This window comes from Phoenix dactylifera, chromosome 3, assembly GCF_009389715.1.
Source record: "Phoenix dactylifera cultivar Barhee BC4 chromosome 3, palm_55x_up_171113_PBpolish2nd_filt_p, whole genome shotgun sequence".
NCBI lineage: Eukaryota > Viridiplantae > Streptophyta > Magnoliopsida > Arecales > Arecaceae > Phoenix > Phoenix dactylifera.
In genome coordinates, this window is record NC_052394.1 from 13,761,317 (window position 1) to 13,784,614 (window position 23,298).

The 23,298-nt window shown below is 39.2% G+C and overlaps 1 protein-coding gene across 1 annotated transcript in view; it reads left to right on the forward strand.

The window, feature by feature from the left end:
- Positions 1-1,760: 1,760 nt before the first annotated feature.
- LOC103697495 (long chain acyl-CoA synthetase 6, peroxisomal-like) overlaps positions 1,761-23,298 on the forward strand; it is a 48,048-nt gene continuing 26,510 nt past the window's right edge. Inside the window, exons 1-12 of the mRNA XM_039124663.1 lie at positions 1,761-2,131; positions 7,826-7,886; positions 7,957-8,034; positions 8,324-8,395; positions 8,486-8,567; positions 8,763-8,868; positions 8,957-9,033; positions 16,758-16,802; positions 16,908-16,994; positions 22,511-22,600; positions 22,711-22,790; positions 22,908-23,001. Coding sequence (XP_038980591.1) covers positions 2,011-2,131; positions 7,826-7,886; positions 7,957-8,034; positions 8,324-8,395; positions 8,486-8,567; positions 8,763-8,868; positions 8,957-9,033; positions 16,758-16,802; positions 16,908-16,994; positions 22,511-22,600; positions 22,711-22,790; positions 22,908-23,001 — 993 coding nt within the window. The 5' untranslated portion in view covers positions 1,761-2,010. The remainder of the gene's footprint in view (positions 2,132-7,825; positions 7,887-7,956; positions 8,035-8,323; positions 8,396-8,485; positions 8,568-8,762; positions 8,869-8,956; positions 9,034-16,757; positions 16,803-16,907; positions 16,995-22,510; positions 22,601-22,710; positions 22,791-22,907; positions 23,002-23,298) is intronic.

The window sequence follows — 23,298 nt, forward strand, 5'->3', positions numbered from 1 at the left end:
CCAAACAACCATGCCAAACCAAAAATCTGTAGCTTGTGGGTGTGAATCTTACACCAAAATCCAGAATAATGAAATCTGATCGAACTACGGCGATTGGTGGAAACATATAAAGTCAGTTTGTGTTATTCGCCACAATCAACAGCATGTGTCTCCAAAATATTTGATTTGCTCCATAATTTGGAGCATCTATAGAGATCCTGCCTTATAAGCATTTTTAATTTTCTCATCTAGAAAATCTTGCCACTGCTAAGATCACAGTACCAGAAAGAAGATAGAGGTCCACAAGATAGAAGCCCCAGAACCCTTGGCACCCAAAACGGTCCTCCCTAATTCAATGCCGAGCTGGAGAGGATATGGACTCGGGTTTTGAAAGAGCGTCCTAGAGCATGAAGCTCCTGTCACTATGTTGTATGGGAAAGATAAGATGTGCACATCTTTATCCACGCATTGAGAGATTGTTTTCGTATGTTGAATTCTTAATATCTAGGCCACAAAAGAGCAACCCTGCCATTATGCCAAAGCTTGCCCGCAATCATGAGCTCTTGAAGTCTTATTCAAGGAAGGTCGTGGATGTCATGATCGAACACTGAGAGAAAATTTTTTCTCAACTTGTTCAACTCAAAAGAAAATTTTAAAAAAAAGAAAGAATTGTAAAAGTATGGCTTAAATCCCATTTTTTTTTATCGATAATAAAAAATGAGGTATGCAACCTTTATTTATAATGGTGAGGTCTGCTCTTGCATGATTCTAATAGAACTCTCTTTCTTAAAATAGACATTGCCAATAGAAATAAATTCAAAAAATTAAAATTTCTCAGGAGACAGATCTCGACTTTTACATCAATTACTGTTGCTTCGCTTGATTTTATTTGAATGGAGGGATACGTCCGTCAAAATCTTACTTAAGAAGAAAATTTTCGATTTGACCAATTCATTATTGGCCTCAAATGATAGAATTTGGGCTCGATCGCCAGGGTCTCCACCTCAAGATATGGTGTCATGTTGTAGATCTTGAAAAAATATTCAATTTTTAAAAAAAATCATCTCAATTAGACGTCGTATGACCAAATTATGACTTTCAAAAATTTAGTTTATGATTTGACTTTTCGATGTAATGGGTTTCGCTCCTAAGACTTTTTCAGCCTTATTTGTAATAATCAAAGTGGTCTATATCGAATTTGAAGATGCTCCTGAATCCTATCATGACACTAGTTGGTTAAAAAATATGATTAATTAATAAGGTGCATCCCATCCCATGAGCTTTGGGTACGCATTATGCACCACACTTTGGAGCATTAGTGCCATGTAACAAAATTGCATGATTATTGAAAATTGAGGAAATATTATGCATTTTATCTCTAATTGTTGCTCGTTAAAATAATATTAGTCTAACATGATAAAGAATAAATTTTTTAGCCTTATTATAATGTAGAATTTTTTATCTCATGATTTATTTTAAAGAAAAATAAATAAATAAAAAATTCAAAGCATATAGTTTCTTATTAAATAATGTTAATTAATATTTGACAGGATATATTTTAGTCATCCATAATTCCGTGAGCATCACTGCACGTGCTTATGTACAAATAAAGATAGATGACAGGTGGTGACGCGCTTGTATGAGACCTCAATAAATAAGCAGCCCCACACGCGAATCTAGCGTGCAACCGTGCCCTTTCCCAAGCTCGGAGGCACGTCGTTATCCACTTCCCCGTTGGCGACACAAATCCTCCTTCCCCAGCGATATCGTTCCCTAAAACGTAATAATTTTCGGCGTCGGGTGGCGTGCCCGCCTCGATATAAAAGAGGAGGCCATCTCCTCGCTTCGGGCGACCAAAGGAGGACGGAATTAATTTATTGGAATCTGGAATAAAGAAGACAACGGACAGGCGAAAGGAGCCGAGGGAGAGGGAAGCCGACCCATAACCTACCAAAGAAGAAATTTTGTCGTCGTAAAAGGAATAAATAGATCTCAGCGGAAACGTGGGCGAGGTGGAAAAAAAGGTAGACCATGGATTCCTCTGCCGCCCAACGTCGTCTGAGAGCCATCTCCGGCCATCTCCGGCAGGCCGGCGATCTCGATCATAGTTCCCAGTTCGGCACCAACGCCACCGCCGGCGACTTCGTCTCCGGTACTTATCTCGCGCTCTCGCTCTTATCTGCCTTTTAGAATTCCTAACCTTCGTGTTCGTTTATCTATTCTTTGCCTTTGTCGGTGAAATTTTTGTGGGCCGGTTGGATGATCCCCAGAATACTTGGAATGGAATATCTGCTTTGATATTTTTATTGGAAGCTTAAAATCATCTGAGATTCTTGAAGTTGTTATGGATTTTGCTGTGGACCCTACCTTTTCTTTCTTGCCCCCTCTCCAATAGGATTTCTGGAACAAGAATAGGTGGGGTGAGAGCGGCCAGCATCACGAAAGAACCAATGCTTTTGAGAATATTGATTCATAGTTTCTCTTTTTCATGATCGCTTGATTCGCACTTTTTTTTTTTTAAAAAAATTCTTCGTTCGCCCTTTTTTTAAAAAAATGATGTGACCCACGCGATGATTCTTGATTCTGTTTTAGCTTTTGAGTTAGGGCGTTGGTTACTTTTTTTCATTTTTAATTTGTTTGATGCAACTAGCGCTTTTCAGTAAAATAGGGGATCTCAAATTTGACCTTAGTGAAGCTATTCAATAGGAAACAATGAGCATGGGAAAAATGTTCCCCCGCTTTTCTGTCCATGTTCATAAAGGAAGTCGGAGCGGTTAGAGTTGTCCAATCGATGTGATAAAACAATTCATTGTTATAGCAAGCTGTGATGCTGGTTCTTGTAATTCAGATCGCAGTTCTAAGTCTTGTAATTCAGGGGCAGGACTTCAAAACTCTTCCATGCAGGGAAGAAGACGAAAAAGGAAAGAAAGAAAGGAAAAAAGAAGAAAAGAAAAACATGAAAGGAAAGAAGAAGAAAAGGAAAAAAAAAGAAAGGAAGAAAAGAAGAAAAGGAAAGAAAGGAAGAAACAAGAAAAAAGAAAGAAGGGAAACGAGGAAAAGAGTAGAGAAAGAAGAATAAAAAGGAAAGAAAGAAAAGAAGGGAGAATAAAAAAAGAAAGTGAGGAAGGACGAAAGGAAGAATAAAAAGAAAGGAAGAAAAGAAGGAAGAGAGGAAAGAAGAAAGAAAGGAAAGAAAGAAAGAAAAAGAGGAAAAATAAAGAAAAGAAAGGGGAGAGAGATGAAAATAACCTATTGGGATACTTAATTGAGATGACCATTTGGATAGGGTGGTACAAGGGGGTATCCTGTTTTGCGGAGAAATTGAGGCACCCCCGCTCCTTAAGGTTTTAAGCCTCAATGCAGATTACGATATGATATGCATAAATTATTGTTTGTGAGTAATTATGAAATGCTCACTAGATTCTAACGGCTATTGTGCCTACGGTTTAAGTATGGGTACATCCCATGCCATAACAAATGATATTTTGCTGCTCTATGATGTTGCTAGCTGAAAATGGACTTACATATTATGAGAAGTTCTTGTATTGGTACTAAGAAAATTAATCATAGTGTTGGGGTTGAAATTTGGCCTGAGGGTGACCACGCCGGAAGAAGGCAAGGAGACGTCGGCCGAAATGGAGAAGAGGGCCACATCCGGTACTCCGGGGTACCTCCGAGAAGACGCCGGCCAAGACGAAGAAGATGGGCCACCTCCTGCGCTCTGGGGTACTCGCACAAAGCTTTGGCCGAAAATTTCGGCGAAGGCCCTCCGATGGCTGAATTAGCCGGGCCTTTTCCAAGGGAGAGCTTTCTGAGTGCCTTTGATGGCCTCTTATGGCTCAAAATAGCTTGTAATGGCTTGTAGAAACTTATAGTAGTTTGTAAAAGCTTACCGAGGGCCCTTTCCTACCTCCTTTTTATAGGGTGAGGGTGACAGCTATTACCTGAAATCTCGGGCTGAGATTTGATCAACTGACCAATAGCTGGAGATGACGCGTGTTAGCAGATGCGGCGGGATATGACCCTTGATAGGTATGGCAGGGTATGACCCTTGATTGGCGCGTCGTGGCGTGGCCAGCAAGCAATGGTTCATAGAAAGGGGCTAGCTAGGCTGGGATGTTCGGCCATATGTGTGGGCGTGGGCGTGCGCGCAGGCTTGGAGGCCGCAACGGGTGCTTGACGAGGTCGACTCGGCCTTTGGCGGGCTGAGGTCGGCTTGGCCTCTGGTCGAGGTCGGCTCGGCCTTTGGTGGGCTGAGGTTGGCCTGGCCTCTGGTCGAGGTCGGCTCGGCCTTCGGAGGGTCCGAGGTCGGCCTGGCTTTTGGCGGGGCCGAGGTATATCTGGCTTTTGGCGGGGCCGAGGTCTGTTCGGCCGGAATTAGGTGACTCCATGCCGGAGTAGGACGATCCATTTTGTCTCCCTTCACATAGTATATCAAATTGTGGTGTAACAATATACACCCAGCTCAACTTAATTCAATTCAACTAAGCCTTGATCCCAAACTTTTTGTCTTGGATACTCTAATTCTATGTATATATTTAACATTTCAACTTTCAATGGAACTAGTAAGGTATTATAAATCATCTACATGATTTCCATTTCATAATTTATCAAAATAACTTCTTTATCTTTCTTTGATCTTGTCCTTCTTAAGCAAAACTTGATCTTCATCTTTGATTCATTTAATCTGAGTCAAGTTTTTGATATTTCTTGTCTCAATTTTGCAACATTATTGATATCTTTCTCTATCCTTAGTTTCTAACTTTGATATCCTCTCCTTAGTTTTTTTAGCCACATCGTAGCTTTCATATGCTTCTTTATTCTTATATTTAGATTGTCTTCTATAACACTCTTTTAGTCTTAACCGTCTACTGAACTTTCTCATTCCATCACCAAGATTTCTTACCGAATGGCCTTTTTTTCTTTGATTTTGCTAGTATTTTGTTAGCCACTTTCTTAATACTATATGTGAAGACCGGTGCTAGCGTGTGTTTAGTCATGCATCGGTTATTCGCTGAGTAGATCTTGGCTACTTATACACAATCAAGGAATCTAAATAATATCTTTCGGCTAGTCTTTTTGGTTGAGGTCATGGGTTGTGACAAATAGTATCAGAGCAGATTTGGCCCATAACTTTTGTGGACACTGCAACACGGATTCATTGGGGCTGACCATAGGCCGATCGTGGTGCTTGTAATTAGATTTGAATATATTTGAACCCTTAGCCTGGCGAGGATGTCGGGGCTTAAACGGAAGGAGTATGTGAGGATCTGTGCGGGCATGTATTTAGTCTCACATCGGTTATTCGCTGGGTAGATCTTGGGTACTTATACAGGATTAAGGAACCCAAATAATACCTTCTGGCTAGTCTTTTTGGTTGAGGTCCTGGGTTGTTACACTATAAGGTATAAGCTATCTTTTCTTATATAGTATTGATACTTGATAGGGATGGCAATCTGATTGGGTTAGGTCAAATATGGGTCGGGTTGGATGTAGGTCGGGTCAAAAGTTTGTCAGCTTGAAACTGACTTATTTATAGAATGGGTCAAAAATTCAAATATGAACCAACCATGTTTATTAAATAAGTAACCCAGCTCAACACTTATAACCTATTTACTAAATAGATAGAATCAAGTGAAACGGGTTAAATAGGTTAAGTGGATTTTTAATAGATTAAATGGGTTAAAGAAGTTAAGTAGGTCGAGTTAAATGGGATAGAAACGGGTTAAGCAGGTTTTAAACAGGTTAAACAAGTATTAAACTAGTTAAATGGGTCAAAAGTCTAAACATAAACCTGACCCGTCTAATAAATAAGTCTAGACTGATTGAACCATTTATGACCCACACTTATATGTCAAATTCGAACATACTTAAAGCAAGTCGAGTTAATGGGTCAGGTCATAAATTGCCACCCCTAGCTATTAGTCTTCTCATCTAGACCTCATTTTTTCCCCTTAAAAGCCATTTAGTTCTCCTCTCTCAAATTCCATACTTAGTCCTCAGGTTCCTGTTTTATTTACTCATTCTCTTTCATTTCTTAATATACGTATCCAAAACCAGCAATATATGTTGTGTAGTTAAATGTAATCTTACAGTTGTTACATAAAACTTGATTAGTCTTTCTAATAAGGAAAAATTTATTTAACTAGTATTATATCCATTTTTAAAATTATTAAATGAAAGTCCTTTTTAAAGTAGGTGTGAGCTAATAGTAGGTTAGATGCCATTTCAAACTTCAAAATGGCTCCTTCCTCATTTCTATCTCTAAAACCGTAACCACCATCATCCTTTCAAAACTTACACTATATTTCCTCATGTGCCCTTTAGATCTCCTCCGGTAAATATCTTTTCTCCACTAGTGCTCTCTTGAATAGTCCATCCATATCCTCCCAAAACCGTTGCTTTGTAGCATTATCCAGTCCTACTTGAGGAGCATTAGTACTAATGATATCCTTTCCTAACACTAATTTTATTAAGATCTACATTTACTTTCTGCAGCCTCATTTTTTTAACTCTTATCTACAATAGTTCCTACTTCATTTTTATTCTTATCTTTCCTTGTAGACCAAAATTTATTGGATAACAGATTCCTTGTTGGGCATTCCACCTTTCCATGATCATTACATACATCAATAGACCATTGAATGTAAACTTGTATCTTGGTATAAGAAATTCGGTCATCAGGTCGATTCCAGCAAATGTGATCCCACAAATTCTGGACATCTAAAGATCATCATGTCAAGCAAACATAGTCTTCCTAATTGTGGTTTAAAGTAGATATGCTCTCATGCTAGCCAGTCAATATGTCATGATACCTCCACATGCTAATGCATAGTCACAACTCACAACTCTGGTAATTGTGAAAAGTTGCCACTATCTTATCGTACACAATTGACATCCAAATAGTGAGCTACCCAAACTTATTTCTAGCTATACTAGATTTAGGAAATACTGTATGATAACGCTATACTTTCCACTAAATGTAAATCCCACATATTCTGGACATCTAAAGATCATCATGTCAAGCAAACATAGTCTTCCTAAACTATGTAATGCTAGCCAGTCAATATGTAATGTTACCTCCATGTGCTAATGCATAGTCACAGCTCTAGAAATTGTGAGAAGTTGCCACTATCTTATCATACACAACTGACAGTCAAATGAGTGAGTTACCCAAACTTATTTCTAGGTATAATAGACATAGGAAATACTGTACAATAACCTCATCTCTACCTTTAAAGTTCTTTTCCACCAACTTAGTTCCATTCAATATTTCTAAGGATCTTAGTTATCTTATACCATGTCAAACATCTCGTGCCAACAAGATAACACCTGATGTGCATGCAAAAGGAAATAATTATGTATCATAAGTGTCTCATAAAGTATCTCACTCATGAAAAGATGGTTTTGTTGAGGTTCCAACTCCAACTTCATGTGTCTTACTATTATAATATGTAATAACTGGGGCTTTGACTGCTAGTTGTTGACAAACTGATTGAGCCTAAATGCTAAGCTGATAGGGAAGGGGTCAACAGTATATATCAAGTTTATCAACCCCTCCTCACATGCGACCTGGACCACGCACGTGGAGGGACAACAATGATTGAAACAAGTCGAGCTAACAAACACAATGAATGGAATTAGTCAAGATGATAACTAGGTTAATTATGTAAATAATTAGCGTATAGAGGATTTGAACTCGTGACCTCTAGCAAACCTGGGAATTGATACCATGTTAACAAACCAATTGACCTATCAGGCTTAACACTTTTTTATTCAACTTTCAATTAGTCTTGTTTTCGCAATTCACCATGGAGATTATCTTTTATTGTCCAACTTTGTGCAGGGCAGGGCTACAGTGCTGTCCTTCCAGAAGAGTTGCAAACTGGGAAGTGGAATGTATACAGGTAAAATATATATTGCTTTAATTGTACATTATCTTGTAGCTTCTGTCTAAGTTTTGTTCTGCCTTGGCAGATCCGCACGCTCACCTTTGAAGCTAGTGACTAGATTCCCCGATCTTCCTGATATTGGAACATTACATGATAACTTTGAGTAAGCATCCTTCATATGTTCCAATCTTTGTAAGTAGAATATTAACTCCGAGCTCCTGTAGAGTTCTTGGAGATTTCCCAGCTAATCTATCAGTTATTCTAAGAATTGATTCTTATTTTTTTCTTTTGCTTTGCTTCTCAAAATCATTTCAGCAGTGTAAATTAACTATTTTTTGCCTAATCTATATAATTTCATCAAATTTATCATTCATTAAAAGAGATGAACTTTAGCAAACAAAAGGATATTTTCTTAATGTGTTGGTGAGATGATGCTTTTGTTTTAATAATAGGTATGCAGTTGAATCTTTCCGAGATTACAAGTATTTAGGAACGAGAGTTCGTGTAGATGGAACAGTTGGAGAGTAAGTTTTCCCAGTTTTCCTTTTGCTTTTTCTTTGTGCTGAATTTATGCCTTTTGGTTATCTTATTCTTTATATCTTCTACCTTTGAAGGTACAAATGGATGACCTATGGAGAAGCTAGTACTTCCCGGTCAGCAATTGGTTCTGGCCTAATATATCATGGAATACCTAAAGTGAGTCGTTAAGATTCCATAATTACAAGCATATGCTGTTTCATGGATGTCCACTTGCTTGATTTGTAGATTGATAAATTGTTAGGGTGAAAGGCATTTCTACCAAAAGGTTAAATATAACACATCTGTTCACGTCTTATTAGGAGCACATCTATTCACTCTTAAATGAATGCTTTGTTGTTTTGTTTGGAGCAGGGTGCAACTGTTGGACTATATTTTATTAATAGACCAGAATGGATTATTGTGGACCATGCTTGCTCAGCATATTCTTATATATCTGTGCCGCTTTATGATACTCTTGGTATGGTTTTATTTGGTGAATAATATAAGTTACCCTTTTACATGTGTATTTGCTGTGACAATGAGTATGGGCATTATAATTTTTGCAGGCCCAGATGCTGTTCAGTATATTGTGAATCATGCTTCTGTACAGGTTATTTTTTGTGTACCGCAAACGCTAAGCATTGTAAGCTCCAATCCCATCTTTGCCCTATTTATTTGCTCTGATATTAAAGGCATGCTTAAGCTTATTGAGTAACGGTAAAGCAAAGTTGCTTGTGGTATTTCACTTAGTTTGAATATTATTTAGGGTCCTCAATGCAAAAGAATATTGTCTAGTTAAACTATTGATGCCAGTTAAGCTTTCAGGTTATCTCAGGTGGACTCTCAGAGTGATTGATTTGGGGTTAGAAAAGAATAAATTTCTAAGCTGTCTGTTTCTTAGTGCTCAAATACCTTGTTTCAAATTGTAAACCAAGGTGCAAATGGCCAAAAACTATGTAAATCATCATCATGATTCATGAATATGAAAAGACTTGAGCATTTCAGAAAATCATTATTAACCTCTGTGGTTGTATTTGATGGCCCATAACCATATTATATGACTAGGGAGTTTGGCAATCTCTGAGCTAGTTATTTTGCATCAAGCCACTTGTCATAAGCATTGGTTATATTGATGGTATTAACATGGAAAAAAACAACTTATTTAACAATTAACATGGCAAAAAGCAGGAAGAATTAGATTTATGAAGAGTCCAATTTTTGATACTTTCTAAAAAATAAGAAAATTAAAACAAGCCAATGAAATAAATGAGACATCATTTTAAGAAATGTTGTATTATTTGGGACCTTGAGGGTGCAAATGCATGTGTGTTTCAGTGGGTTATGTTATAACAATCAAAATATAAAATTTATTAATAAATCAGGGACTCTAAGTCATGTTTCATATCATTTTATATGTGTAAAACATGTGTCATTTGGTGATAGTTGAGCACATGGAAATCTAAATGACTATGAAATTTAAGATTTAGGATGGGCAAATCCACCAATAAATTTGTTTCTCTAAATTTCTTTAGAACCCAACACCAAAACACATGGTCTGCCGTACCGGCCGGTGCGCCTGGGACCGGTACCGGATCAGCGTGAAATCCGGTACCGGTAATTTATTGTTGAAGAACCGGTACGGACCGGTACGCTACCGGTACGGACCGGTACGCCACCGGTACGGACTGGTACGCCACCGGTTCCGTACCGGTCCGGGACGCCACCGGTACGCCGACCGGTACCGGTACGGCGGACCTTGCCAAAACACTTTTACTTTTTCTCAAAACATATAATATTCAAGTTTAATCTTGAGCAGAACCTACTTAGAATTTAAAGAATGAAGAGGTGAAAAATAGCTATACAACTTGCAATATGTATAACAAATTTGGCGCCATATGTCAGTTTAGAAAAATTTCAATCAAAATGTTCAAACCAACCATAGTTTTGGATTGGGTCTGATGACACCTTTTGGTTTCAATTTCAGCTGAAATAGCTGCATCATCTAAAACCTGCAATGTCGAGCTCTTTAGCACATGTGTAGAGATGCATATTACAACTAATACAAAAGGATTGCATAACCCGTGCTATATGTTATCGTCTCTGTGATATTGGCATACTTGTATAAGCTGAACTGACTGCTACAGGTTTTAGAATTATTATATACTGGTTATATAATGAAACATGTGCCGATTTTGAAATGCATGCTAGAAGTTTTAAAATATTTATATATTTACATGTTATTTTGGTTTTCCCTTAAGATTCTATCTATATTAAAAATCCTACAATATTATGGCCCTATTGGTATTGCTCTCATTTCTTGTTTTTTTTTTAAACCAAAAAAACTAAATCTAAGGTAGAAAACACATTTGTTAATTGCTTTTTATTTACTTTTGAAATATATATCTAGAATTTCTATAATTTATGAAACTGAAAATTTCTTGCTTTTGAAATTTTTCGAAAGGAATTAGGACTGGCACCTTCTACTTCTACTTCCATTGGCAGTATGGACATTAGCACTATCCTTCCACCCATGATACGCTATATCGGCCTGAACCAGATGGTACAAAGCATACCGTACCATACTGGTTCGGTACTAATACCTAGTTTAGGTAGCGTACTGACCAAGGTCTGCCGTACCGGTACCGGTCGGCGCATTAGTGGCGTCCTGGACCGGTACAAAACCGGTCCCATACCGGTCCGTACCGGTGGCGTACCGGTCCGAACCGGTCCCGTACCATGGTATGGCAGACCATGGTACGGACATTGGGTACGCAAAAAAAATTCCGTACCGTACCGACACTGTGCTAGCGTGGCACCGATATGGGGTCTGGTACCAAGATGGTGAACCTTGCTTCCACCTTTGCCACCACTTCAGCTCATCTTCAACTATCGTTCTCCGTTGCCAGCAACAATCCACTACCTGCACCTCTTGCACTACCGAAATTGCTCATTAAATTCCACTACCTTCATTGCTTGAATTACATTTCCATCTCCAACCATCGCCACCAGCACCCGAACAACTGCAATTGTCTTTGCCAACAAACCACCCTTGCAGCTACCACTTATGTTATAACCAAGGTTCGCCGTACCGGTACCGAATTCCATACCAGGGCCAGACTAACATAGTATCAGTACGGTATGGTATAGAACTTTTTTGGCGTATCGAGGATTGGTATGCCACCAGTACCGAACTGGTATGGTACGATATGTCCGATACCGTCCGGTTCGGTACGGTACGACATACCATGGTTACAATCATCGTTGGAATCACCACTATCCACCATCACCTATCCATTACTGTCACTATCCATTGTAGCTACCACCACCTACACAACACACCATTGCGACCAACATCAAGGTTGACAATACCAATACCGTGACCCATTCCGGTCAAATAACAAGTTGATATGATACATACGGTATTATATTGATAGATATGTCACGCCCCAAACCTGAAGCGTAACAGATGCTGCATACCTGCATGGCAGACTATACAAGCATGCAAGGCTATTGATCATATAATCCCAAGCAATAATAATAATTCTTTGATTAATTTAAATCAAGTTCTTAAACAAATAATTCTTATATTCAATTGTTCCAATGTGACATAAGTCAAAATATGCCAACTAATTATTATGATTTAATTCAAATAAAATGTTCCAATTTCCAAATAAACTAGTCTAATTAATCTAAACCAGAAGTCCAGTAATTGCGAATATCTTCTTAGCGCACTCCTCCAAGTTCCGAGCAATCATTGATCAGGATCTAAAAAATAAAAAAGATAGAATAATGAACTATAGTAGCCCAGTAAGCAACATAACACAACAAAGTGAGGTCTAAGCATGCCAAATAAATAGATAATTGCAAGATACTGACTAAAAATAAATCAAATTTTTATAAAACACATATAATATTTATTATTTTTATAAACTGAAACTAGAGACCCAACATTAGGCTATGGCTATATAACCCAGTGGCATAGATCAGATAGCAGATACAAGGTGCACAAAGTGTCAGATAATAAATACCACTAATTACCAGTGGCTCAGTGTCAAAATAAGTTTATCAGATTACAAGTTGACAGGTTCAACGAATAATCTCCATTGGCGGGGCCCGATTATAGCCGTGCTGAGAATACATATGTAAAAAAAATTCATATTTTAATCAGTCATATTTTTCAAATTTCAAAACAACACAACATGTTTTAAAATAATTACTATTGTAACAATAATATGCCTGATCCGTTTAACCAAGTATAAAATAGATATCATAATCAAATTTTATTAAACTAATTATCACTTTACCAAAAATCGGAAAGCACACTTTGAAGCATTAAGTTACTTACCTTTTCTCGCTTCAAAATTCCACTTCAATTAGACGGGTCAGGTTCACCTGCTTTAATATTATTAAAATATAATTAACTTTATCATTATCTTAAAAGCCAAGAAAAGTTAAAAATTAAAATAATTGTGGATATGATCTTATGCCCAAATCAGGGTGGAGGAAAGGCAAGGTCAATCAGGTGGCGGTAGCCGACTGCATGGGTTAGTCTGAACAAGATGAACTGAACTGGTTCAGACATGATTTAAGTGACTCAATGAAAGTCAATGATGACCAAATTTCAAAGAGACCTGACAATGGTCGAGCTAAGGGGCGCCCGAGTACTAAGGCGGTTCAGGGCCTCCACATTGGAGTCAACTGGGACTCGAACAAAAGAAAGATAGGATCTTAAACCAAGATCCTTGGGCATGCTTAGAGAGAGAAAGAGGGAGAAGAGAGAAACAAGAGAGAGGAACAATATAGAAAACAAAAAAAGAAAGAAGAGAAGAAGAGGCAAGAGAGGAGGAAGAAGAAGAAGAAGAAGAGGAAGGAGAAGGTGAGGGCCACAGTCAGGCAGCTGTGGTGGTCGACAACCGGAAGACTAGCGATAGACGTGACCGACGGCGGTGATAAGCCGGCCGACGATGAAAAGAAAAGGAAGAAAGGGTTAAAAACAAGGATTTCGGCCCCTCTCTCTCTTCCCTTATGATCTCTGATGGTGGGGCTCCGGTGACAACCCAGAGTAGCATAGGGGACAAGTCCCCATCTTCGGCAATAAGCGACGGCAAGAGAGGAGGCTGAAAAAAGGGCGTTTCAGATTGGAAAACAGGGGTTTGTTGGATCTAAAAATAGAACCTCTTCTTTTTGGATTTTCCGGCGAAAAGTTGGCCAGCGACAAAGTTGGTGAACGAGGAAATAAAGGAGAAGAAGATCTAGACTTTTACTTGTGCTTCTGGTGAGGGATTAGCTGCATTTTCCGGCGAACACAGAGAGCTTAAGCCGTCGGCAATCTAAGGGGAAAGACAAGAAGAACGGCACCGGCTAGAACAATCTTCCATTAAGGAAGAACCGGGGAGTTTGAGGGCTTAAATAGAAGTGGAGGCTAGGCTTATCCTAGCCTCCGACAAAGCTCGTGGTGGACTTTTCCTCCTCCGCCATGCTGTACCAGTGCTCTGCCCTGTTTTTGATTTGAAATAGGCTTTCGGGCTTCTATTTTGGCATCGGGCTGGGCTAATAGGCCGGTCCAATAAGGTTGGGCCTCACAAGTAATATAGTATGTTGGACCATGTTAGTTAGGTATTGGTAGCCCCAAACTGAATTTATTTGGTTCTTTTAAGTTTTTCCAAGATTAGTTAAAGTCTAATACGGAGAGGAGAGAGGGGAAGGGAGCATGAGAGCTAGTGGAGAGTAAGCCATAGTTCTTGAATTTGGCAATGTATGTCGATGAGGTGTGGGGGAATCGATTGGTGGGAGAGTGAGGATCGTTGGATAGGATCACGGTGGTGACTCAGATGGAGGATGAGTGAGGCAAGAGCAACAACTACACATTGGAGGATGAGAGCACTAGGGACTCATGGTGGGAGGGTAATATGCCATCCACATTGGTGATTCCTTCAAGTCAAGGTCTGCTGAACGGAACCGACCGGTTCAGCCTGTATCGTTCCGGTACCGGCCAGCACCGGTACGGTACAACCATGAAATTCGATTTCGACCCCAAAGGGGTCGGAACCGAACAACTCCTTGCCCGTACCGGTGCGAATTGGTGCGGTTCGAACCGGTACAATCTGGTACCGGTGCGAACCGGCCCGGTTCGAATCGATGCAAGCTTGGTACCAGCATCGGGGAAGAAGAAGAGGAAGAAGAGGAAAAAAGAGCAAGAAAGAGGAAGACAGAAGAGGAAGAAAGAAGAGGAAGAAGAAGAGGAAAAAGAAGAGGAAGAAGAGGAAGAAGAGAAAGAGGAGAAGAAGCTTACCTGTCGCACCAAGCTTTGGGCCGACCTCCTTCCTCGGGCCGACGAGGATCTTCGCCCCTTCTTTGCTCGTGGGATAAGGGGGAAAGAGAGGAGAATAGAGGAGAGAGGGGAAGAAAGGAGAGGAAGAGAGTTCAGAAAGGAAGAAGAAGAAGAGAAGGGAAAAAAAGAGAAAAAAAGGGGCGTCAAGCGCGTGGGGCAGCGCGCCTGTGCACGGTTCCACGCGCAGGAAACCGCGCCCGTGCGCGGTTCCACACGCAGGAAACCGCACCCGCCCACGGTTACCCACGATTGCACGTGGTTCCCCGCGCGGGGCAGCGAGCCCACGCAGCACCGCGCATGAGCGCGAGCCCATGCGGTTTAATGCCACTCTGTGGCTAAAACGCAGATGCATGCACGTCGATTTTTTTTTTCGCGGTTGGCCGATTTGGTGCCGGTTCCAACTGTCACCGAACCAATACCGGTCCTCACCGGTACGTCGATTCGGTCGGTTCCGCGTACCTTACTTCAAGTAGAGGTTATTGGAGCGGAGGTAGAATGGTGGTGTGGGCCCAATGAGGTTCAGGCAACCAATAGGGGCATCACACTCGCGAATCACTTTTAAGAGAAAGATGAGGAGAGAAAAGGAGGGATTGGGGGGATTAAAGATAAGGGGTGGATCGCAGGAGATATTTATGTAGGCAGGGTTCAAGATTGTGGGTTTGGTTGGGGTGAACCGGCATTTGCTAGTTAGTGTCGCCCAAAAATAGTGGAACTAGTGTGTTTGGCCTGGTTTGGCCTTGGGATTGATCGGAAGGCTGTTTCTTCTCGATTTCTAGTCGAGTTGGCACGATATAGGATAAGGTATATCGTTTCGGTACCGGGTTCGGCATGGGTGCCACCCCATTACTGTATCGGTACATCCAGTATGGAGGCCGATTCGACGTACCGAGTAATAGTACACCCTCCATACCGTATATCGGTATTGAACTGGTATGGTATGGTATGCCCTATACCGTCGGGTTCGGTATAGTATGGCATACCTTGGTATGGGATATACACCTAGTTTGGGATGGTTTTGTGAACCCTGATCACCACTAACACTAGCCACTACAACCGACACTATAGTAATAACCAAGGTTTGCAATCTTGATATCGAAACCCATTCCATTACTGCTTGGTATAGTGTTGGTTTGCTCGGTATGGAGGTCAGTTTTGTATACCAATATTTGGTACACCCTCTATATTGCCTACTTGTTTGGTACTAGTTTGGTATGGGTAATGCCCGTTTCGCATCAGTTCGGGGCCAGTATCGTGTACCATGGTAAGAACCATCATCATCACTTCACCACCACTATCATATATGTGCATTTGTTTTTGTTTTAAAGTTAAAATGTAATTGTGACTACCTAACATTTTTTTTTCATAACATTGGGAAAAAAATGAAAATGATCGGAAATGAAAGATTATAAAGCATAAAATTGGCAACAGTATAAACACAATCTACATTTTTCATTTAGCTCTTCTCCAATTATATCTTGCTTTAGTGCAAAAATCGGTTTATGCAATTTTTATCAGTTTCCTTGCTTTCCAGTTGTATTAAAGGGATACTTCTGACTTGTTTCAAGTTTTTCCTTCAGTTTTCTTTTTCCTTGCCAATTTGTCCCAAATTTTATATAGACGAAAGCAAGGTCCGCCGTGCCGGTCCCGTACCGGTGGCGTGCCGGTCCGTACCGGTGGCGTGGGCGTGCCGGTCCGTACCGGTCCCGTACCGGTTCTTCAACAATAAATTACCGGTACCGGATTTTACGCTGATCCGGTACCGGTCCCAGGCCGGACCGGTACGTACCGGCCCGTATCGGCCGGTACGGACCGGTATGGCAGACCATGGACGAAAGAAAAGATCTATTTCTTTCTTAAGGTAGCTTTGTGAATAACTTACTGCATTAAGGTAGAATGCCATCAATTGGGGGTTATCTATTATGCAATTGGAATTTTATTACTCTTGCGGTGCTCTTTCTTTTCTTTGTGTATTTACTCTATGCTGGTTTTAGACTCTTTCACTATGCCCTTCTTATGTTACTTGGTTGGTTTTGCAGTTATTAAGTTTCTTATCACAGATTCCTTGTATACGTCTGATAGTGGTAAGAATACTTAAAGCAGTTATGGTTATTTTTCTGTACTGATCAAAGGGGAAACTTTGGCTCCAAAATTTTTAATTTCTATCATTTTTTCCTTCATTGCACTAGGTAGTAGGTGGGATTGATGAGAACATGCCATCAATTCCTTCAACAACTGGAGTGGAGATTGTTACTTACTCAAAACTACACAATCAGGTAAGTGTTTTCGAAAAACTCTGAAGATTATTCATGCTTCCACAGCTAGTTATGACGAATTGAATGGATAGATAGTTGTGATTACCAAGGGCATTTCTTGTCTATTTGATCTTGTTATACAATAGCTAGATGGCTTATATGCCTCTTTTATATGTTCTTAAACATTGAAGGCACCCTAGAAGAGGACATTTTTTAAACTGTTGCTCTATATTTTTAGTGAATTCCTTACCTCAGTACTAGCCGGGCATGGTAAATGGTTTCTGATATAGAGGCAATTGGAAATTTTGTTTCATGTTATTGGTTTAATTCAATAATGGAAATAATAAACTTCATTCTAGCATTGGCAAGTGCAAATATATCTGAAAAGCACCAGTTACTCTCCCCCAAGGTTTCCTATCTTGATACGAGATTCCGTACTGGTACCATCTTATTATAGTGTCGGTATATGGTACGGTACGAGATAATGAGGCATATCGAGTGTTGGTATGGTACGAGACTGCGTACTGGTTTGGTACTGGTATGCTACGGTGTGCCCAGTATGGTATGGTACCAACTGGTACAACAAACCTTGCCCTCTCCTTAACTCGATGAAGAGATCCTACTATCTCCTTTGCTTTCCATATTGGCATGTAGGAGTGGCAATCTAGTCGGCTTAGGTCGGATATGAGTGTGATTGGATGCTGGTTAAGTCAAAAATCTGTCAGGTGAACCCAACCTTTTTATTAAACTGTCAAAAAATCCAAACATGAACTCAACCTTTTTATTAAACAAGTAATTTGACCTAACTCGCATACCCTATTAGATAAATAAGTCAAATCAAGTTAAAACAGGTTAAGCAGATCTTAAACTAGTTAAATGGGTTTAAAATGGGTTAAGTGGGTTTTGAACAAATTAAATGGGTTGGTTTAAACAGCTCTAGTAGATTATAAATGGGTTGAGTGGGTCTTAATATGAGTTGGGTCATGACTTGACCCAACTATTAAATAGGTCAAAATGGGTCAGAGATCTAAACATGAACCTGACCCATAATGAACAGGTCTAGGTGGGCTGACCTGTTTATTGCTCAGACCCATTAATGCCAAACCTGTACTTGCTTAGACTTTTAGAGCAGGTTGAAGTTGGTGGGTTGGGTTGTAAATTACCACCCATAGTAGCATATCTTTGAGCCCTCTTAATTAAGTCTGTCAACTGACTAAACTATTCATCAGTAGTTGCATGTGGCTTGATAATTTGGCTCGACAAGGGATTGCTTGTTTAGTGAGCGAACCAAGCTTGAGACCTAGATCTAATCTCCAAAAATAAAGGGATCATTTTCCTAGCTCACTCAAGTTCAGAAAAAAAATGCTTGAAATTGTAAGATACTAAGATATATAATTTAGCCAGAATTTTAATATTTTACTACTGCTATGACCATCAAGTTTTATCCCAACAATTTGGAGTTGGATTTATGGATCTTCATTCACAAAAAATCCTATTTAAAGTCATCCATTTAGATCCAGTTCATCATAATTTGACATGCTTTTACAGTTTACTGTCCACATAAAATCAATTTTCCACCTTCACCATCAGGGTTTGTGATTAGCCATGGTAGTGCTAGTACTGTTAAATCTATTTTTATTGTCTACTATTGAATTTAACAGAGTTTATATGTGTAAGAATGTATCGTATATGTTAAACCTGATCCTAATAGTTGAGACTTGAGATAATGTCTTATCGTGGGCCTAAGCTAAGCTTTTATCTCTCTTGACACCAGCAACCACCACCATTTCCCCTCGTTCCTGGTGGCCTTGCTTGGTTACATTCTCAACCTTCTACAAACCCCTTGCCTTTTTTGTTTCTCCTTCATCCTCAATCCTTTGCTAAAAGACAAAAACTCTAATCCCATCCAGCCTTCGATCTCTCCAATCCTTAACCATGATTTTGAAACCGCAACTAACCTACTCTTCCCAATTCTAATCCTACCACCTCTATCTTCTTCTTTGGCAAATCATCACTTATCTCTCCTGGCATCATGCATATTTTCAACTTGCTTTGCCAAAACCACATCCCCATTGATAGTGTTCTTGTTATTTATGTTTAAGCTTTATTTAGCCAAGCTCTACCTTTTAATAATCTAGAACAAGTTGAGCTTGAATAAGATCTTCCTGGCTTGTTATGGAGAAGACATGCCAAGTTCAAGCTAACACTAGGTCTCTTAAACTTGACTAATTTATTCCCATATTCTTTGCATCTTGGAACAATTCATTTGGAGTCAAACATGTTAATAATGTATCAGATGATGCAAAATGGTGAAAGAAATTTTACCATTTGTCAATCATTTTGAGGAGAACACTGTTTCAGACATGTCAGATCTAATGTTACCCAAGCTCTTTATTTTAGCTTAAACTACCTGCACCCAACATTTAGCCATTGATATGATTATGACACACTTATGGATCTACAATAAGAAATTCATGAAGATTAGAAGACCAACACGTGGATAATCGATACCGAACATTTGTACTTGAGTTCATATGACATAGGTCAAAATATACTTGGTTCATTAGTTGTGTGGAAGACAAAACCTAAGGCATTGTTTTGATTTTTTTTGTTATTGTTGTAAAAGAGAGGTTAGAGAATATCTGTGATTGGTAGATTAAGTTTCTCTATAGAATAGAAAATAGATTGAGAGCAGATAGACTTTGTATGAAAATATTAGATACACTTATATATTTTTAGATCTTTGAGCTCTTAATTAAGTATGCTTTACACATTGTTTTTTCATGATTAGGTCGACAAATATGATTTTGGTTGAGCTTTTTGACTCTTTCTTCCTTTCGATTCTTCTTTTTTCTTCTGCGAACATTAAGGGCCCATTCTTTGGAGGGTAAAAAGCTTACCCAAGAATCTCTATTTTTCCCATGCAACATTTAGATAGAAAAAAATAATTTATTCATATTCTTTTATGCATTGAAAAGTGGCTCCAGAATATGTTACCCATGTTCTTTTGTATTGCTACTTTCTCAAATAAGTTGTTAAGATCCATCCATATTTTTCAAAATACCCTTTATTATATATATTATTATGTATAACAGTAATATTATTATATATTATATTATTATATAATATAATATAATAATATAGTATATTATATTATTATATTATTATAGGGCTAGGGGTATTTTAGGAACAAAATAAAAAGGTAATTTTACTGGTTGATGGGAAAATGACTACCCACCTCCTAGATGGGTAAGACTTTTCTCTCATTTCTTGAGTAAATACTACCCATGGAAAAATAACTTACCTACCTAGAGAAGCAGGAGAACATGGGTAAGTTGGTCAATAGAAAAGTTGAGCAACGTTCTCCTAATATATACCCACCAAAGAACAGGCCCTAAAGTTAAATATTAAGAGTTTTGCACAAGGTAACTAGATCTCCAGTTAAAGCTTGTGCTAACATGTAAACATAGTTTTACTAGATTTCACTATGAACTATGCAAGAGATTTGAGGAAAATGCAAAGTTCATTTTAATTGTTATGAGAAGACAATAGAAAATTGGAGATTTTAACATGATGTGCAATTGAAGTGTTCTTTTTGCAAAAAATATGAACTTAAATGAAGTGTGAAATGATGTTGCAAGGATTTAAGGGGACATAATGAAAGTTGGTTGTAGACCTGCAAGCAGGGTGGTATGGATTGGGTTAAGCATGACTCAGAGCTGACTAGTTTTCTTTTGGATCATGATTCTGGAGTCTGGACCATGACCCTATGCATTGGCTAATTTAATTGGATATGTGGATTTATTTTTAGATTCATCCAGTCATTCAAGCTAGGTTGGGTCAAGAAAGACCCAAACCCAACCCAATGCATTTGGTTTTGGTCTAGCTAGGTTGGGTCAGGGTTTGGGTCCCATCCAGGATAAAAGGCACTATACTTAATTTGTCTAGAAAAAACATTAATAAAAAGATGGATATCTAGTGGAGGTAACCAATAAAAGGTGTTGGGGTGGAATGGTACCACTAATGTCCATACAAGGAATAGTTCAAAGTTCAAACCCAATTAATCCTTCAAGCCAAATAAATAGTCCTTAGTATGCCAAGTACAAACTGAAGCCAATGGGTTGAGTGATAGAGGAGTTACTGATTTCAATTGAGTCGGGTTGGTTGGAATAGGTAGGGCTGTTAACGAGCCGAGCCGAGCTCGAGCCTGGGAGAGCTCGGCTCGGCTCGTTTCACAGAAGCTCGGGCTCGGGCTCGGGCTCGGTAACGAGCTTTGTATTGGGCTCGAGCTCGTGCTTGCTTGGCAAAGCAAAGGCTCGGGCTTGAGCTCGTAAAGCTTGTTTCAATTACGAGCTCCATAATGAGCCCGAGCTCGGGCTCGGGCTCGATAACAGGCTATTTTTCTCTATTTGGTCAGATTTTTTATGAATTTTGGTGCTGAAATAAGATCTTTCAGTGGGAGACTAGAGCTCGTTTGGGCTCGTGAGCTGCTCGGGCTCGAGCTCGGGCTCGGGCTCGGGTGTAAACGAGCTTCATATTGGGCTCGGGCTCGTTTGACTAACGAGCCGAGCCCGAGCCGCGCTTTTACCGAGCCGAGCCCGAGTAGCTCGGCTCACTAACAGCCCTAGGAATAGGTCATCTGATGCTTAACCCATTGTAGACCTGGTGAGTATATTGGACTACCAGGAAAAATATGATCCTCACCAAACCCTATATTTCAAGCATGTCATATTTCAAAACCATCTGACTGATGGGTTTTCATAAAAAAAAAAAAGAAAGAAAAAAGAAAAAGGCCTGATTGATGGGTCTAAAAAACTTGGTTTACTGGGCCTAATCCGGTTGGGACTGGGTTGACCCAAGCCATTTCGAGGCCTACAAGGCAGTACATGCTAGCCATCCTTGTACTATACTGGTATTTCTGTTTTGTCCTACATATCTGCAATGTGGTGCCATGTGTATTGGTACTTAAAGCTTTGTCATCGACTATTTTGTCTACATAGTACTTTCCTTTGAATCTATCTCAGAAATTATGAGACAGCGACACCTGTGGCATATCTCAATCTTGAAGCCATTGTGTATGCATCTGCGTCGATGTGTATAAATGATGTTCTTTTATGTGCATGCAAAGGCCCTTAGCTGATGGATATCATTTTGTCATGTCTAATTGTTTTATGTCACTATTATTTGATCTGAATAAGTCCAATCCTGATTGCATGTCATGTTTAGTATCACAAGGAAACCTTTTCTTGAAAAAAAAAAATTAAATGTGTTTTCCTATGCCCATTTGCCACTTATTTGACTAATAATGAGCATTAAACATATTTATGTGCTATATGCATGGTTGGATATCAATAATTATGGTGTTGTGTTGCCCCTTTAGAACCCTATTGAAATGTTAGGTGCATTTTAAGACATGGAGAAATTTTCAGTTCTGGCCTTTTCTTAGAACAAAACTTCTCTTTGACTTATTTGATTTGCATTTATTGAATATGTCTACTCGCTTTTCTCTGACTTGTGGAATTTGGTTGCAATTCTAGGGACATAGTAATCTTCAACCATTTTGCCCTCCTCAACCTGAAGATGTTGCAACTATATGCTATACAAGTGGTACAACAGGCACACCAAAGGTATTGACAAATCACATTTTGGCCAAGTTTGTTTTGGCGCTCTAAATTTTATATTGTTTGTTTTTCTGTGTTTATTGGTTGACTGAAATAGGAGAAGCTTTGATCTTCAGGGAGCTGTACTGGCTCATGAGAACTTGATTGCAAATGTTGCTGGAGCTAGCCTAAGTATCAAATTATATCCTTCAGATATGTATGCTCTTTTTTCATCTTTTATTTTCTTTACTGAGTTTTCTGAATTATTTTTTTTTGTAGCACTAGTTTGTTTCTCATGGATACATCTTAGAAGTTTTCCATTGCTTTTCTGTAGCTATATATCATATCTTCCCCTGGCACACATCTATGAGCGTGCTAACCAAATTTCAATGGCACATTTTGGAGTTGCGGTTGGTTTCTATCAGGGGGTATGGAACTATACTTATGATTGCTCATCTATTTCGATTTGTTTTACATTTTTCCAATTCTTTGGGAGTATTTATAAACATGTTGAATATTGTTATGCACAAGGTTCACCGTCTTAGTATGGGACCCCGTACTAGTACCATTCTATTATAGTGTTGGTACATGGTATGGTATGAGACAACGAGGCGTACCGAGTGTCAGTACAGTATGAGACTGCGTACTGGTTCGATACCAGTATGGTATGGTACGTTCGGTATGGTAGAGTACCGATCGGTACGGCAAACCTTGGTTATATATAT